This window comes from Triplophysa rosa, linkage group LG24 (genome assembly GCF_024868665.1).
Source record: "Triplophysa rosa linkage group LG24, Trosa_1v2, whole genome shotgun sequence".
In the NCBI taxonomy this organism is placed as follows: Eukaryota; Metazoa; Chordata; class Actinopteri; order Cypriniformes; family Nemacheilidae; genus Triplophysa; species Triplophysa rosa.
Window position 1 is genome coordinate 10,714,219 of NC_079913.1, and position 19,457 is coordinate 10,733,675.

At 42.5% G+C, this 19,457-nt stretch overlaps 1 protein-coding gene across 11 annotated transcripts in view; it reads right to left on the reverse strand.

The window, feature by feature from the left end:
* The window catches only part of ppfia2 (PTPRF interacting protein alpha 2), a 187,480-nt gene that overhangs the window by 85,821 nt on the left and 82,202 nt on the right, over positions 1 to 19,457 (reverse strand). For 2 of the 11 annotated variants that reach the window (XM_057323759.1, XM_057323758.1), the window contains exon 1: positions 17,578 to 17,968. The exons of the other annotated variants lie outside the window; for them this stretch is intronic. In XM_057323759.1, coding sequence (XP_057179742.1) covers positions 17,578 to 17,658 — 81 coding nt within the window. In that variant the 5' untranslated portion in view covers positions 17,659 to 17,968. Of the gene's footprint in view, positions 1 to 17,577; positions 17,969 to 19,457 lie in introns of those variants that run through there. 11 annotated transcript variants of the gene reach the window in all.

Genomic DNA, 19,457 nt, shown 5'->3' on the forward strand with positions numbered 1-19,457 from the left:
AACATTAACGGCCACAATTAGCCACCAATCCTTGCCATTCAGGTCCCGTGTCACACACAGTCGCGCACATACCGGTGACAATTTAGTGACTTTGGCACTATATTTAGCGAATTTGTCCACAAAAGGTGCAAAGCTATCATTCAGTTGGAAAAGCTCGTTTTCTCAGCTATTTTGTGCATTGTGTGCACGGCGGATAAGCTAAACATTCAGTTGACTGAAACTCGACGATTCGTCAAAGAGTAAAACACAGAATTTAAGCATTTGCCACTGTTACTGACTGTTTGAGTACACGAACATGAACATGAACATAGTACATCTATGCACATAGTTTGTAGGCGGAGGCAGTGCACTACATGGGAAAACAGCCACCACTCTTTAATGTAGTTGTATGGTGACTTTGTCAGACGCTGTTGCAGTATAAATCAGGATAATATTTAAAAAGTGTTTAAAAAGTGACTCATTGTTAACATCATGGGTAGTGTGTTTTTATACTTGTTTCCTGTCTTGACAACAGAGACAAAAAAAATGTAAATGGAAACAGCTTTATTAGGTGTTCACTTCTATTACAGTAAGTGGCAGTTCAGTTCAGTGATAAACATGATAAACCTAACGCATATTGTCGCTTTGTGACATAGTAAGTACAATTTTGACTGTATTATTTGTGTCCCCTTCAAAAATTGCTCTTGAGAAATTTTATGTTTATTGTCCCCCCCTACTATTAAATGAGATTTACGCCCCTGACTGTAATGTTCGGCACCCAGGGTCCTCCAGGATTGTTCAGTTCTCACCAGCGATCTATCTTTTACCCAGGCCCAGAGTGGTGCTACTTTTCATTGGGAGAGCTGGTGCGAGATGTACGTACACAACTAAAGCAATCGATTAAAGAAAGCAGCAGGTGCCTATGACTTTTGCACACCAGGATAGGTCTACAATAGAGCAATGGTGAATGACAGGGCTGCCTTTTTTAGGTTGCCCGAAGGGTTCCCTATATTATCTGCATGCCTTAGGGGGTTCAATAACAACTGCTAGTCAATGTGAAGAAAACCACAGCTTGTGTAATTGACTACTTCCCGGTTATCCCCTGGCACAATATGTCCAAAAATCTGACAGGTCCAGAATCTTGTTGACGGGCATCCCAGAAGAACAGACCTTGAGACTGTTGGGTTTTACTGGAGTACAGGTCGAAACTTTGGAGGGAAAATAATACACAAAGAGAACATTTGATCAAATCTCAATTTACTGATTATAGGTGGGAATGTTCCTAGAAAATCCATTTTAAATTCCTTTTTTTCAGCTGTTTACTGATGCTTGTTGTCCTCTGGGGCCTGTTCAGCTTCTTCATGGATGCTAGAAATTTCTACACTCTTAAAAAAGGTGCTTCTTCGATGCCATAGAAGAACCTTTTGGTTCCATAAAGAACCTTTAACATCTGAAGAACCTTTCTGTTTCACAAAAAGTTTTTTTATGGTGAAAAAAGGTTCTTCAGATTATAACAAAGTAAGAAAGAGACGGTTCTTTCAAGAACATTTGACTGAATGGTTCTTTGTGGAAACAAAAATGGTTCTTATATGGCATCGCTGTGAAGAACCTTTTAAGCACCTTTATTTTTAAGAGTATACTTCTCTGCTTACGCTGCCAGCTTCTTATCTAATATCTATCTTCTTGTCTAAAATAGACTTTTCGAAATTTTCTCTCTGATGCTTTTGACGTTGACAGCTCTTGCACCAGCAAAGGGGTGGGGCCTGTGCATTTCAGCCAATCAGCATTTCATAATTTTCCACAAAGTATTTCCATCCCAGACCCGAGTGCCTATAAGCAAAGGTTGGAAGCATGAAGATACTGTACTTTTAAGGAGGGCATGTCCCAGGTGAGCACATTCATGTTAATACTAACAGACAGCTGTCTCCATGTATTACTTAGGCAACGGTATACAAAACATGGCATATGGTGGTGACCATCTAGGCTGGTCTTTCCAGCAGGGCTAAATCGAATACCTGGGCAGACTAATGCGATTGAAATGTCATCTAGCTCAGCAGAGCTAATTCAGATTTTCTGATCGAAAGTTCAATCTCCCTATAGCCGTCCGTACAGGACTGCCGCAATAACAACAGGAAGTCAGTTTGCGAGTGATGAAATGCTGCGAGCGCCATGGGCATTTAAAATGTCTTCAGCGCAGAAGTTTATTGATTTCTCTGAAATCGTTTGGCTGAATGTCAGCCCATCCTAAGGCAATGCCATTAACTGTGAGCTGCCACAGGGAAGGACCGGTCTTAAATTTGCATCCTAATCTCCCACACCCAGTGTGCTCAGATGAAATCTCTGCCAGTATTTGGGTGGACGTCTTTATGTAAACCTCTGTGCGTTTGGGGAAACGATTTAGAGAACAGGTATTTCAGTGTTAACACATAAATCACATTTGTCTTGGTAGGACAGAAACCTCGATAGAAAGTTTTTTGGGGGCCAAACCATTTGCCCAAGTTTAACAGCAAAGTTCTGCTTAAAGCCCACTGTCTGAGGTCAGCTAAATATATTGAGGCCAAAGGTCACATCAGATACCCAAATGCCATGGTTAGCTGCATGGCTTCACTTACTCCTAGGCCGAGAAAAAAATAAACTACATGGCAACGATAAATCACTGTAATCACCGAGACGTCACTTGACCGGCACTAACAGGAAATATGTTTCTCTATTTCATATTTTATCAGCCTCTTTTCTGCATTGCACCGCTGTAACGAACAAATAAAGGTGAAATATTCACATAAGTACAGCTTTATGAGTCTACCCTACGGACATCTCATAAATGATGAAATGGCCAGTGCTCGTTTAATTGAACATCGGCGGGATTTTAGTGCACTTGTATTATTTACAAATGCGCAGGCTAATAAATGAGAGGCCACTGCACCGCTATGAATAAGTGCTTCAGGCATCAGTGGCACAATATGATAGCTACACCAACACCTTATACAGCTTTGTGCCCTGTTAAACAGCTTAATTACATTGTATATTTACAGATCAACTAGAAATTACAGGACACTTGAAGATTCAGAACCTCTACACAGATATTCTTTTGTACAATTATGTCCGCCATAACAAAAGGTTCATGATTTATACAAATCAAACAGTACAATGTAAACATAGCCAAGATTCCATTACAGATTTGCGCAAAACTTAAAAGTGGTATTTTTCCTCAATGTCGATTAAAAAATTGCAGAATGGCAGTGTGATGGCATGTTATGTGACTGAAGTGTAATTTTTTTCTTCTCGCAATAAGTGATTCTGGCCATACTTCTTTTGGGGTTTTATGGCAGGCTGCGAACTAACTTTGGAGATGCATAGTGCCACCTACTTTGATGAAATATCGAAGAGAACTGTCAATATTTTCCTTCCCTCACTGTTCCTAATAAGTCTTCATGCTGCACTCATTTGTTTTCCTGCATTTTGGGCCATCATATAAGATATTACTTAATGTGAATATTCCTTACATCCTACTGAATGGTCATGTGACTTTTTCGTACAACGCGTGCAATATGATAAAAAGTGTTTCTATTGCAGTTTTGCGAAATATGCCTTTATATTATTGCCTGAAAAAACACATACGTGCGTGATATATACGTGTTTCGAATGTGCATTTGTGCAATTTGCGCATTTTGAAGGGTAATGGAAACGCAGCTCATGATGGGTGTAACATTACAGCTAAAAGTATTCAATAAAACATCCCCTTTCATTCACAAACAGAACGAAGAAATTAAGGAAGTGGGAGATCTAAAAGGCTTTTATTCATCTACACACTTGTTCTAGCCAAATTCATCCTGCTCTGACAGTAAAGGTGTCAGCGCAAACCAAAGACTTGCGTGGGAAGGCAGTGAATGACTGCTATAGCCACAGTGACAAATGTGCTGACCACAGTCTCGCCATTCCAGCTGCATCATGAGTAAGAAGATAGGGAGGTAATAAAGAGTTGAAACTAAGGACATTCAAAAGAGAGCAAGGACAGAAGACGTCTCTCTCACCCTATCTCTCTTACTGAAATTAGCACATTTGAGCTCTTAAAAATAAATGAGGCCGCATGTCATTTTATTACAGCATTTCAAATAATGAACGGTATTTGTCAGCTTGTATATTGATTTTGTAAAGGACAGATCCTGCATGTGCTCGAACAGCTAATGGTTCCCTTTAGAGCTGTGCTGGTTCTCATATGACCTACATATGCACCCGGTTTGTGCTGAGAGCAAGAGCTACGTGTAGTGTGTGAAATTATGTAACATTGCTAACTAACAAGTTCAAAACGTTCGTATTTCTCGTTCGTTTTTTAATATATGGACTTATTGTCAAGGTACTTTTCAGTATTTAATAAAACAATTGAAAACTTTTTTATTTTTGATAACTGACATTTCCATGGTGCATGTGCCACTTTGAATGACAATTTCCATTAGGCTTATCACAATACATTGTAAAATCAATGCACTGTATCCACAAGGACACATGCCCTGAAATGTGATCAAAAGGCCAATTTTCTCCAAATAATTAAACATCAAAAAAGAAATGAATGGCAGATAGCTTTTTCCAGGTATTACAGATCTCTTTAGCAGAACACTACAATACTCCAAAATGCTTTCTAGCTAGACAGCTCACTGGACTAGAGAGTAGGTTTGACATAAAATAGAGCATAAAACAGGAAAAGTAGGATAAGGAAGTGAGACAGGGTGAGAGGGATTTACTCTGTGGAATCAATCGCTACTTTCTCCCCCTATATGAAATACATTCATTACTACATAAAACAATGACCCGAGGGAAAAGTGTTCTACACACATCACGACCAATGTAAACATGGCCTGATGCCCAGCCGACACATGCACACACATACAGGGATCCAGTGCTTTGGAAAGCACGCTCATCTTTTTAATCGTTGTGGAATCCATCAAAGTGGGTCAAACTCTCTCACATCTGCCCCATTGAGATCGTAATGCACAAGGACTGATTAAAACATACATAAACACAGAGGAAAATAGGCCACATGTTTATAGCGCTGCTGGATTCAGGAAACGCATGGATGTCCTTGCATTTTCTAGAAAGGTGTCTGTGAGCAACTAAGCTGACCATTAGGTGGCAAATAAAAGGTAGTTTCATTTTTCCCAACAGGGGGTCTGTCTGATCCTTGAAAACACAACGCCTTTCTTTTGTTCTTGACCAGTAATGCTATAATACTACAAATAGCACAACCATTCCATGTCTGTGCATGTATAATCACCCTAGATATGACCTTGCAGACCTTGCAGAAGGACCACTCATGAAAAAATTATCGGGTAAAACTGCAATGTTAAGTGGGAGCCATTACCTTTCAGTAAAAAAGCCAATAGGCTTTGTCCTTGAGGCATTGCCTCTTTGTGTACACAGACTGACCAGCATTAAACCCAATACACACCTACTACTGGCATTACAACTAACCAAGTTTCAGGGTGTGGGGACAACACAAACAAATACCAACAGGGTTTGCAAAGCAATCCATCAAAAATGTTTGGACATTTAATAGGGCAGTGTAACGGTTGAACACGGACATTACCAATGCTGTGTCCAAAACCGTACATTTCTTCACCATTCCCTATATAGTGAATAACATTTGAGTGAGTCCACTATATGGGTAAGTAGTGAATGAAAATGAGTGCACCACTTCGGACAATGAAGTATATACCATATGTCGGACAGCACAATCACGGACATTCGTCATAATAACGTTTAGCTTATATTACACCCGTGTGGCTTTTAATTGCATCGTACATTGGAAAAATGTCATGTTTATTGCACTAGTTGATAATAAAGAGAACAAAACAATTGCTTATATTTAATACGAAATTTAAAATAAAATACTACCATCACATTTATTTAACCTGTTCATTACTATGAATGGGGAGGAAATACAACGCTGAACATGGCCACTCTAGTGACAGAAGTCCTGCCTTCAAGTAAAAAATCGTCAATAGATAAAACATGAAGATTCTCTTGAGGCGGAGCTCTGTACAGTCTCATGAGGCACCTGCAAACCTGCCGCATGAAGCGATCCCAAAAATAGTGTTTTTAAGCGCAATTTATGCTTAGTAGTAAACAAAAGTTATAGTGCGGTTGATGTCACAACGCAAGATGAAGTTAACTGATGTGAATAAATGCATCACACCTTGACACAATGCACCATGTAACAGCTCAAGCAAGTACAGTAAAACTTGATCCCCGTAAACTGTCAAACAAATACACACCAGCTAACCACACTCGTTCTGGGTCATGCTGCAGCACTAGTAATAATGACACTTCCCGGTTGAAAGAACATCAACACTGCGTCAAAGTCACGAGTCACGCCCTGTTGGCCTAATCCATGTACACATCTGCTGTAGGGAACCGCCACTATAATCCTATTTGGGCATACATGAGCGAAAAAGAGAGGCGTATCTTGAAGGCGGTTGTATTGGCAGTGCGCTTGTCGACAGTGGTGTTATAGGTTGTATGTTCCAAAACCTAGCTGTCTAGTGTCTACATAGACATGTGACATATAACATGGCATCTTAAACATATGTGACCAGAGCACAAAACCAGTCATGAGTAGCACAGGTAGCAATTTGTAGAATAGCCAAAAAAAAAATGGTATGGGTCAAAATTATAGATTTTTCTTTTATTCCAAAGAGCAGCACAAACTATTTTTTCTCACCATATGCTGTTACCACATGTGTAAATTCAGCCCGTAAATGAGCTGATGCATGGTCACATTTTAACTCTGAATAGCAATGCATTTGCTTATCGGCCTCTTCATAATCGATGACGGGCTGTGTGTGATTTAAAACCGCATCGCTAACATAGCACACTGCTGATGTTCAGTTACACCCCAATAGCACCCCTTAATTCCCCCACTCAAATCGTTGCAGCGCCCGAAACAAAACCAAAAGTTGCTCTTTTAATGAGGAGGTGCGATGCAGACGTACGTTTTCATGACATTTGGTTAGAACAGCATCGGAGCGTGTCTGCCCTGTGATAGAGAGAGTGAGACGGAGCTGAGAAAGTGTTTAATTGCTTTGACAATGTGCCCACAAGGGGAAAGAAGAGATAGCGAAAAAGACAGAGAGAGAGAGAGTGGGAAACTATATTTGCCAAGGATGGTCACTGCTAGCTCCAGGCTTCAGACGGCAGCTCTTTAATGACTCAAAAGGCAGATTTGCACTCAAATAGTCAAACAGACCAATGCTGGAGAAGCCAAGCTACTGTACAGGACTGGACATCCGGCGAATTCAAACCCAAGGCTCCACAATAGCCTGTCCTTTATGATGTAACAATCAGGCTTTGTCTTTGCTTTGACCTTTGATTGAATAGAGCATTAAATTAAATACATAATTGTTACCGAAGGAAGCAGGGCAGTGGTGGGTGAACAAAATTAGACTGTCGCTTTGTGGCTGCATGTACAGTAATTTGTTTTTCCAAAGTGCCACCTGTGTTCCAGAACAAAGATTTACTTTGGTCTCAAGCTTTCGACTGACAAACCCCAACAACCTCACGAACAGCCTTTTATGAAACAAATCGCAGGTAGAAGGAATTACCTGAAAAGGTGGGAGTTTTCAAATAAGTGAATTCTTACATCAAGGGCAAAATATAGAAGCCGCTGACTCTTTAAAATTCTCACTTAGTTGCGAACTGAACTGACATACTAGTCTCTTCAAGTTTCAAGTTTTGTCACGTAGGCTATATAACCATAAACAGTTGTCACGGATCCGCCAGCCACACCTCCCTCAGACACCAGATTTCTAGTTTCACGCACCCGTTCCAATTCACCAGAATTCTAATTACCGACACCTGTTCCCCATCAGACTACACACATAAGTCTCTCACCTCCAAGCTCACAGGCATCCGGTCTCAATGTTGCAAACCTACTACGTTTTCCGGTGATGTATCAGAATGTAGTGGCTTCCTGCTCCAATGCTCCTTATATTTTGAAATGCTTCCTCAGCAGTTCGCTAACGACCGCGCTAAAATAGCATTCATTATCCCGTTGCTGTCCGGAAGGGCTCACCAATGGGCAAAGTCGGTATGGAATGCCAACAGTCCCATCACCCGATCCCTCGACAGGTTTGTCGCACACTTCAAGGAAGTATATGGTACATGTACTACATCCTTGTCAGTGCACGATGAACTTTTCAGAATACGACAAGCCCAGCACTCCGTTCACGAGTACACCCTACAGTTTCGCACGCTGGCGGCCACCAGTGGATGGAATGAGACGGTGCTTCTCTTAGCATATCGATGAGGTCTCAATCCGAGAATTCAACAGCAGATGGCCATTTATGATACCACCGTGGGATTGGAAAGTTTTATACAGGAAGCCCTACATATCTCACAAAACCTCAATGCAGCACAATTGAAGTTCCAACCAGCGTTTCGCGCAGTACCAGATCTGGTGTTCCCCTGACCTGAACCTATGCAGACGGACAGGTACCATCTTTCGCGTGAGGAGAAGGACAGAAGCAAACGGCTCAACCTGTGCCTGAATTGTGGCGGCCAAGGACATGTCGTCAGCACCTGCCCCGTACGTCCTCCAACATCTGCGGTGAGTCCCATACATGTAAACAATATAGCCATGAATATTCCGCATAACGATGGTTTGTTGATTCTTGCCCAAAAATCTGTTCCAGTAAAAATCCTCCTGGATTCGGGATCCTCTGGCAACTTTATCTCCTCACGTTTATTGAAACCACACAGTATTCCCAGTCTCAAGAGTCGCACGACCTACCAAATCATCAATATTCAAGGAGAACCGCTAGGCCGGGGCATGGTGACTTCCTGTACTCCCCCTCTAAAACTACGACTACCTCATAATCATGAAGAGGAAATCTCCTTTCTTGTGTTGGAGGCTGTGTTGGAGTGTATATCGTCCTGGGACGCCCGTGGTTAGCTCAACACCAGCCAGTGATTGTGTGGGAGACGAGCAACATCCAACGGTGGAGTGACTATTGCTTGACTCATTGCCAAAAGACATCGCAGGAGGAGGAGTTCACTCTCCTGAGATACACTACTGTGGAAAGTCCTCAATCCTCGATCTCTGTGGAGCTTCCACCTGCATACCGGGAGTTCCAGGACGTGTTCAGTAAATCCGTGGCTACCAAACTTCCTCCCCATCGGCCATGGGACTGTGCAATCAACCTGCTACCTGGAGCCACACTGCCGAAAGGTCATATATACCCACTCTCAATCCCGGAAACACGAGCCATGGAAGAGTACATAACAGAAGCTCTCTCACAAGGATTTATCTGCCCATCAACATCCCCGGCCTCCTCCAGTTTCTTTTTTGTCGGAAAGAAGGATGGAGGACTTCGACCCTGTATCGATTATCGCCATCTAAACTCTCAAACCGTAAAATTCGCCTATCCCCTTCCCCTGGTGCCCACTGCCTTATAGGAGCTTCGAGGGGCTAAAATATTCTCCAAACTAGACCTAAGAAGTGCCTACAACCTGATCTGAATCCAGAAGGGTGACGAGTGGAAAACGGCCTTCATTACTCCTGTCGGTCAATATGAATACTACGTCATGCCATATGGTCTATCCAACAGCCCCTCTGTGTTCCAAAATTTCATGAACGAGATCTTTCGAGACATGCTACACAAGTTCGTAATAATATACATAGATGACTTCCTTATATACTCCCTGGATCTCCAGACTCACCAACATCATGTTCGTCAGGTACTACAACGCCTCCGTGAGTATCGCCTCTACCTAAAGAAGGAGAAGTGCGAGTTCCATCTAACATCTGTGCATTTTCTGGGTTATGTCATCACACCACAAGGGGTTTGCATGGACCGGGGGAAAGTAGAGGCAGTTCGCAACTGGCCACAACCTCAGACCATCAAACAGCTCCAGCAGTTCCTCGAATTTGCAAATTTCGGCCGCCGTTTCATCGCTCAGTACAGCCAAATCGCAGCACCTCTCACATCCCTGCTCAAAAATAAACCCGGTAAACTTACCTGGGACACTGCGGCAGTCAAAGCTTTTCATCTCCTGAAAGAGGCCTTCTGCGTCGCCCCCACGCTTACCCATCCAGACCCTGACCTTCCATTTGTGATGGAGGTGGACGCCTCCGGGGGGGGGGTAGGAGCGGTCCTGTCACAATATGGGGGAGAACCACTTGCACTCCATCCATGCACCTATTATTCCAAGAAGTATTGATAAGTGCGATGGTACGAGAAGTTCCCGGGTGGCAAGCTAGCTTGGAGAAATGTCCCCACTGGAGGACGCTGGTTCGGACCGACTGAGGAACGAACAATAAGCTCTCTGGAACACCAGCCGGGGGAGTAACGCCGTTCGGTGCCTCGTGGACCATCGATTCCACCCTCCAAGTGACCGCCAAAACCACTCGACCGGGGGGAACAACGGACACCGGGGGGGTGGAAGTCGTCTCTACCTCAAATTGACGCGAGAGCGCATCCGGCTTACCGTTCTTACTCCCCGGATGGTAGGCAATGACAAAATCAAAACGACCGAAAAAGAGAGTCCAACGAGCCTGCCGAGAGTTCAGTCGCTTGACCAAGCGGATGTATTCTAGGTTTCTATGGTCGGTCCAAACCAGGAAAGGAACCATGGCGCCCTCCAACCAGTGGCGCCATTCCTCCAAAGCAAGCTTCACGGCTAACAACTCCTTATTACCGATGTCGTAATTCCACTCCGAGGAATTGAGCCGGCGGGAGAAGAACGCACAGGGGTGTATCTTGTCGTCTGGAGCGGCCCGTTGGGACAAGATCGCTCCTACCCCTGCCTCCGAAGCATCTACCTCCACAATGAACTCACGAGACGGGTCAGGATTAACAAGAATAGGGGCGGACGTAAAAAGATTCTTTAGTTTAACAAAAGCTGTTTGGGCTCGTTCGGACCATTCGAAACATCTCAAAGTGGAGGTAAGCTCCGACAAGGGAAGAGCGACCTGACTGAACCCTCGGATGAACCGCGTTCGACAGGCCAAAAGGCATCACTCGATACAAAGTGGCCTGTGGGAGTGTAAAAGGCGGTTTTCCATTCGTCCCCCTTCCTAATCCTGACTAAGTGATAAGCACAGTCGTACGGGCGGTGCGGAGGAAGAGATGCCGCTCGAGACCTACTGAATACCGCTCTCAGATCATGATAAACGGTAGGTACCCCCGTGAGGTCAACAGGATCCTCCTGTAACAGAGGGGTAGAGATCGAGGGAGACAAAGCAGTAGTTAAACAATTAGACGCACAGAAAACACTCCATTCACACACAACATTGTTTCTCCAGTCAATGTGAGTGTTATGTTTCGACAGCCAAGCATGACCCAAAATGACTGGAACAGAGGGTGAATGGATTAGGAGAAACTGGAGCACCTCTGTGTGATTACCGGAAGTGGTGAGCGACACAGGTTCAGTGGTGGAGGTGATGTCGGTGAGTGGGGTGCCGCAGAGTGTTTCTGCCACGATAGTCTAGGCGAGTGGAGTAACGGGAATTCTCCACTTCTTGGCAAGTTCAATGTCAATAAAATCACCCTCCGCTCCAGAGTCTATGAGGGCCGACACAGAGTGGCTCCCTCCCCTCCACTGAATGACTGCCGGGAGAACAGTACGGCTGCGAGAGAGAAGGCTGGCAGGAGTAACGCTTACCCTACGGGAAGTCATGTCGCCAGGATGATGTCTGCTGAGTGGGCAGACCGCCACTAAATGTCCAGGATCAGCGCAGTAAAGGCACAGGTCGTTGGCCAGACGTCGACGACGTTCGTGGTTGGAGAGGCGGGCACGGCTGATCTGCATAGGTTCCTCCAGGGGGGCAAAAAATCGGGGAGACGGTTGGTTCTCATCCCTGGGGGTGCCTGAGGGCTCCCCGCCCAGCGTCCCCCTCCCGCGCCGTCGAGACCGGAGACCCAGGCGAAAATCGACCTGGAGGGCGAGCTGCACCAGCCCGTCGAGCGTCGGGGGAAGTTCCAGTGAGTAGATCTCGTCCAACACATGGTCCGCTAGTCCGTGCAGAAAACGGTCCCAGAGCGCCTTGTCGTTCCAGCCGCAGGATGATGCCAAAGTGCGGAACTCAATGGAGTAATCCGAAACAGACCTGCGACCTTGTTGTAACAGTGACAACGACCGAGCCGCCTCGTTCTCCAGTGCAGACCGATCAAACACCCTCTTGAGCTCCTGAGAAAACAACTCAAAAGAATCGCAGCATGCATGGCGGTTGTCCCACACCGCCGTTCCCCACTCCCTGGCGACGCCTGTCAGATGCATGACCACGAATGCCACCTTCGACTGCTCGGTGGGAAAGCAGGAGGGCTGTAGGGAGAAAGTCAGTGAGCATTGGGAGAGGAAGGAACGACAAGAGGTGGGCTCACCGGCATAGGGAACCGGAGGACTAAGGCGCGGCTCCGACCGCCGTGAGGAAGGCGCATCTCTCTCCAACGGTGCTGCACTGGCAGCGGCGGATGCTTGTTCAGCTTGGGTCCGTTCCAGGTGTTGAGTGATGGCAGCGAGTTGTTGAGACATGGTAGTTATGCCTTGTCGGATCTCCGCTACCTCCTGCTGCTGCCGACCCAACAGCACACCCTGCTTAACGACAGCTTGGCGGACATCTGTCTCTCCTGCTGAGTCCATCCTTGGTGGCGATGTACTGTAAGGGACGTGACAAGGACTCAGATGCAGGTAAAGTTAAATAGAGAGTTTATTCCAAAAAAGAAACACAAAAAAGGTAAATCCAAAATAAACACTAGGTGACAGGGTACTCCTGGCAGCAACAACACAAAACCCAACAGGGAAAAAAAACCAACTGTTCACTCCAGTGGGGCGAGAATAGCGCCGGTGTCCGTAAGGTAAAACTAGAGGCAAAAAACCGAATGGGAAAAACAGTCCAAACCGGCCCTCTCAGTTATCGCCTCCCTGGGGAGAGACGCGGAGATTAAATCCTGCCTTGTGAACAGTAGAGTAGAGAACAAAAGCATTAGTACATGGCATAATGCTCGCAACCAACAAATACATCGCCACACCGAGAACAGGACAAAAATGGCTAAAATAGAGGGAAAAACAAATGGAACACAGGTGTGAGTAATTAACACCGCTGAGTAGCTGAATGGAGAACCAGGCGGGAGAGAAGTGAAGGGGAAAAACAATCCAACAGTAAAACAAAAAAAATAAACTAACTAACAGGCAGAGCCTGACATATACATTTTATTTATAGACTATAATAAATGATATATAAATATAAAAAATGTATATACACATGTAAATATTTCTTAAATATAAACATGCACGTGTGTGTATTTATATACATAATTATTATACACAGTACTGTACACACACATATATTTTGTAAACAAAAACTTTTATTTTGCTTTCGATTAGTCACGATTAAACAATAGCAATAAGATAAGGACAAGTAAGAATAATGTTTAAAAAATCATGCTGTTTTATTGTATTAGTTAGCTGTATTTTTTTAGATATCATTACTTAATCAAAACAACGCGAGAACAGTTATTAGATATTACTTGGAATGCACAATAAAAAAGCATAAACATTTTAGAATTTTTTTAGAAAATGGTTAAAAATCAGGTTATCTGTTTTAGCAAATGAACTCTCCATATGCATCTGAATACATAAGTAATCTAAGAAAATATACAGTATGTGTGCATGAATAAACATGGGCGTGAATATTGAGATGCATATGCATTACAATATGGAGTGTGACGCTGTGAGTCTCTTAAACGGTCATTATTTATTTATTTATTAATGCACACAATTAAAGTACAATAATGCTGTCCCTTTCACTGTTGTCTTCATCTCGGGGCGTTATTAAAAGTGTTTTTTTGTGCTAATCAGTTCTGATTGAACAACATTGCATAACCACAGACGCTGACAGCGAGAGCTCTACAGACAATAGGACAGAGCACTGAATCCTAGGTAATCATAGACAGTCTACTGTGTAATGATGAGGTGAATGTGCGTGGATGGTGATGGCTTCAAAGAGTGGCTCTGGACGATTCAAATGCATTAGAAGTTTATGAGGCGTCCCTTAGAAACAATGGAAGCTATGGACAGGAGTGGCACCAATAGCTTGTGGGAAGATCACTATCCTGTTGTTACCAAGCAACTAAGAGTGCTCTGTCTCCTTTAGTTAACTATTTTAAAATGTATCTAAAGTCTGACAGCATCATAAAAAGTCAGTTTTACAACTCATGTGCTATATTAGGTTGTGTTATTAGCGTGAATGTCATGTGAACAATACTCATGGAACACACATATTGGCAAAATGTATATTATTTAAATGCACTGTAGCTTGCCTAAACGTAATCTCAAGATTACATCTAATATTGATTCTTGAACAAGGATACTTGAATACTAGGATCCTGTGCGTAGCTTCTAGTCTAAGTAGTTAAGTATTCTGGTCTGGACTGAGCCCTGTGTGAATGGCAAAAAAGGGTCAAGCCATTAGTCTGATTAAACCCACACCCTCTCTCGCTATCAATCACGATCTCATCCATCTCTTCAATAATGTTCTGTCATCTCTAAGCCACATCATTTCTCATCACTCTCTCATTACTTATGCCTGAGCAGGACAATTATACACTCCTTGAATGGACAATCCTCACGGAGCATCCTAGGGTCAGGGGACCTGCTCAGGGGCATGATTGTGATGGGGCTGAGGGAAAGATCTTAAAAATTAAACAGCTCATGGGTCACCTCTCCTTTCATTAAAATCCTCCAACTCAGTTATGTAAAGCATACATACATATTCTGCACATTTGTATTTTTTTCTAAAATAATGTTAAAGGTTTCTTGAACAATAAATATTTCCATTTGCTTTCTGACCGCAACATCATGTCCAACCCAGGCACAAAATGACATGTAAATACATTTGTTTCCTGCAAAAAGTTAATTGTCTCAATCAATTACATCATATTTCATATTTAATTTACAACTGTGTTCTGGATTCTGGACCAATTATACTTTTAATGTGGGTGGGCTACCCTGCACGACGCAGAAGCAGCTAACATAACAGACACTTATTTCTTATCATGTTTCCTTTCTTGCTGATTATAGCAAAAACTTTACATGAATTGCATGGGAAAGATGCAGTTTATAGCGTCTTGCTTTATTATGTCACGGCTGGCTGGGACATGGCTGTTTTTTGCCACTGGACTTCTAAGATGTCTACATGTAAAACAACAACACAGACCTTTTACACACAGAAGTCTTATAGAAGTGACTAAATGACTAAATACTCTGAGAAAATTCCAGAAATACAAATCCACGTTGGCCCCTAAGACCAATTGGGTGCAGCTAATTGTTTATTTCAAGTATTTTTTGAGCTCTTCGTCTATATCCAGGCAATGATCACCCCCCATTAAACACACCAAAGACCCCCACAATCCTTCATTCCCTATCTAATTCCACTGGGTACGGTAAGGAAGTCTATGACATACAATGCCTACATCCTTGCCTGGCCATTATTATCAGTGCTGGCCCAAACCGACACCGGCCGAGAGAAGAGGCCGAGATAATCAACTTATGCTTTCTGCACTTTATGACAAAGCCCCAGATGCTGGGGGCAATACATTGCTTACTGTATATTGGCCGTTTTTATGATAAAAGCAGAACTGAAATCTATTTATGTTATGAAATCTATGTCACCAGCATAGGCACCAACATGACTGGAGGCAGGTGAACAATAGAGGATACTGCAGGTGACACGTACATCAAGCCACGCAAAATTTGTCATCATTAACAAAATAAGCCTTGTGCTTGCCGAACCCTTTGTACCTACAGTACAACACACACAAACACAGAGACATACACATGTCTTTGGAGAATGCACACACTGCTGCCAAAAGTGTTAGAGATGCCAACACTAATATTGACCCTGTGCGATGTTTACCAGGTCCTGTGAGGAATGCTTAAGAAAAATGTGAGAAATATCATGCGTACAACATTATAAAGTGCTGGAGACACTTCAAGGAGTTGAAAATGCATTGCATTTCTAACATTTCATATATCGGATGTAAAATAAATAGAAGGATGAGAGACTGTAAACAACAGTGCTGCTTTTACGGTGCAAAGGCAGTTTTCCATGGGGAGCACTTTACGGCTAATGACAAGCTGAAGAGAGATTCTCAACATCGTATGCATGCATACACACAAGCTCATACACATTTATATCTTGCACACTTACTGAAAATGGGCAAACGTAAACTTGAAGTAACCTAGTACCGAACAAAAGCAACGGAGCCAGGCAGGCTAAAAATAAACCCGTATTAGAATCCACAAACAAATATCAATGCAGACGGTTAAACAAGCATCTGCAACACCTGTTGACAACAACACCGATGAAATCATCCTCTCTCTAGTTTCTCTCCGATATCATCGCTGGCTTGGTTACCATGGACTCACATTACAAAAATCAATATCTAAAGACAGTGTCCTCATTCCAAAGCATGAGATTTGGGTCACAGCTGAGCAGTGCATGCTATTCAGCACATCAAGAAAATACACCGCGGGTGAGTAATTATCAAAGAGCCTTCAATACGTTTCTAGTGTATAAATGAGGGTTTTTTTGAAAATATACTGCCTGTACAGAATAATTAGAGGTGAGCAGGCTGAAGTTGTCAAAAGCACTATATCTCAGTAATGATAGGGTTTAATGAGTCAAAGTTTGATTACATAAAGCTTGTTTTCTGTAGCAGTGGTTGTTGATGTCAAACAAAACGCAAAAATCGTCATTAGATTATTCAAAGAATATCATCAGCATTTTTTTTTATAAAGGAACTTCAATTATATGTGAGAATTCAGCTACATAAAAAAATGTTCTAGTGAAATTATATATATATTTTATTATATACATTTTGTTTATAATAAATGGTCACGTTGTCATACTCATTAAACAAAATATTTGTATATTTCCCTATAATGGTGATTTTAATTAATGTATTGTCATTAAATTTTTAATTAAGATGAAATCCTATTTAGAAACTGACTTTTTTGAGACATTTTCAGTTTTGACAACTATCCCCGCTCTCCACTATTCGTGGCTTACGTAAAACACTGATGCACATTATATATTAAACATGCAGTCGAATGGAGCGATGACATTTCTATAAATTGTAGCACAATAACTATATTATTAGTATAAATCCAATTTCAAACAATATGCAGTGCATCAACTATAAAGGATACGGCTTTAATTTACTGCCCTCACAGTCTGATGCTCTTTTGCGCTCGCGCCTCACACAGGAAAGCACGCGCTCCGTCACGGCGGCTCGCGCGCTCAGTTGTGCTGCTGGTTAACGCCTTAATCTAAACTTAAACCTCATGGATCATAATAGTTTTTGCGTGCATATAAATTGTCATGTCTGCCTATGCCGCGCAAAACTCTGAGCACACCCTTATTGCGCGAACTCGTCGCGACAAGACGATAAAAAGCAACAAAAAACATTTAACTTATCTTGTTCAGAAGCGTATTGAACTGCAAATAACAACCATAACGCGCAAAAATAACCAGAGCAACGTGTTTGTATGAGATATTTGGCTATTCAAATGCATTCTGGAAATACTTAAAGTTTAAATACTCGCCTGATATGTATAAAATCTCGTCCCGTTGGGCGGGTGGACCTTCGGGGAATTAGTCCCCGTGTTCATGTCTGAGAAAATCATATTTCCGCCAATGCAATGCAGAATTGATCAGCAGTGTGCAAAACAAGCCTCCGATTGCAAAGTGAGAATTAAATCCTTGTCGTCAAGTTTAACTGATCAGGGATCAGACCCTGATGCTGGACTTGTCACATCCACAAAGAGGGAAAGAAAACGCAACTGCGCTCCTTTTGCGTGCACAGACAGGCGCCTTGTATGAATAAAAGTCAGTTTAATGCTGACATTATCGATCAGAGATGTGAAATAATCAGTAGGCTGATATATTGAGCAGCAGGCTCCATGACCGTAGCACGGATGCTGTGCGCCCGTGTGCTGGACCAGTCCATCTGTTCGATAAGCTGCTGCCTAGTCACATCATTATTACAGCCTCAAAGACCCGGTGAGCCAATCAGATATCAGAATCTAAACTGGGCGGAGCTACACGAAGGGCTCCTGTTCGGACGGATGCTGAGAGAGATGCACAGCAGGGGCACATATTCGCTTATCTATGCACCATGAACAAACTGAAAACATCGTTGTTGTACAACGAAATGATATCCGCAGGTCCAAAAAAGTTGTATCATTATTTTAAGTAGATTTAATTTTTTGTCAATTTCCTGTCAGATCAATATGATTAAATGATGATGCATAAAGTGAGATAATCTGATCAGATCAAAAAACGGATTTTCAATTTTGTGCGTCAAATGGTCAGCAAACAAACTGGGGGCAGTCCACGGGCGTGTTGTCTGAGACTGGGATCAATACAATTTTATTCCTTCCACATCACTTCACCTCTTTGTGAAAGAATTCCACTACAACAATTTAATATGAGTATTGACCAAGATAAACTTCCTTTCAGTTAATAGAAGAGCTCTTTTAATTCAATGCTCTTTCAACCGAGTAGGGCGAACATGAAAGCCTCATTCAATGTGGCTCCATTGCTTAGCTTTTCTGAGAATACATGTTGCCATTGTTGAGGAAGATAATCAAATCTATAAAGCCTGGCTAAGTGAGAGTCCATATCTTCGACTTTATTGAATCAGATACCCTAGACTTTTTTTGTATAGCTCTCAACATGTATGTGCCATAAAGGTTAGCACACTTCACCAGTTAAACAAAGCACATGACTAGTAAACTTCCGTTTACCTGTAAAATGTCACCCTACATGTAGGTCACGGGGAAAATGCATAACTTATGAAAATGAGTTTGTTTACATCTCTTATCATATGCGACAGTAATAAAAAAGTTTGCCTTACCAAACAGTACCATTTACAAAAGTATTGTAGCATGAAGAAAAATGCAAGTACTGTACTGTACACACAAGCAACAGCCCTTAAAGGGATAGTTCACCCAAAAAAGAGAAATTCTGTCATCATTTACCCACCCTCAGAGGTGGGTAGTAACGCGCTACATTTACTTCGTTACATTTACTTGAGTAACATTTTGGAAAATATGTACTTTTTAAGTAAAATTAAAAGTGTGTACTTTTACTCTTACTTGAGTAAATTTCTAATAGAAAATCTGTACTTTTACTTCGTTACATAACTTACATTGCGTGACGTTCCTTCGTTCCTTCATTTTAAAATATGCTTTTTAAAACGCGTTGTTTATTTCAAGGTTGTCGTCTCTTTTTACGGGCATTCCCGAGTGATCGATTCTTTTGAGTCGATTCTTTTGAAAGCATTAATTGAACAATGGGCAAAACCATTTGAATAGGCTAATGAATCAGTTCAAATGATTTGTTCAGTTCGCAGCACGATCTGAATCATCTGAAGCAGGATTACTCACTCCTCGTAGCGCGAAACTTAAGAACACGCAGAACA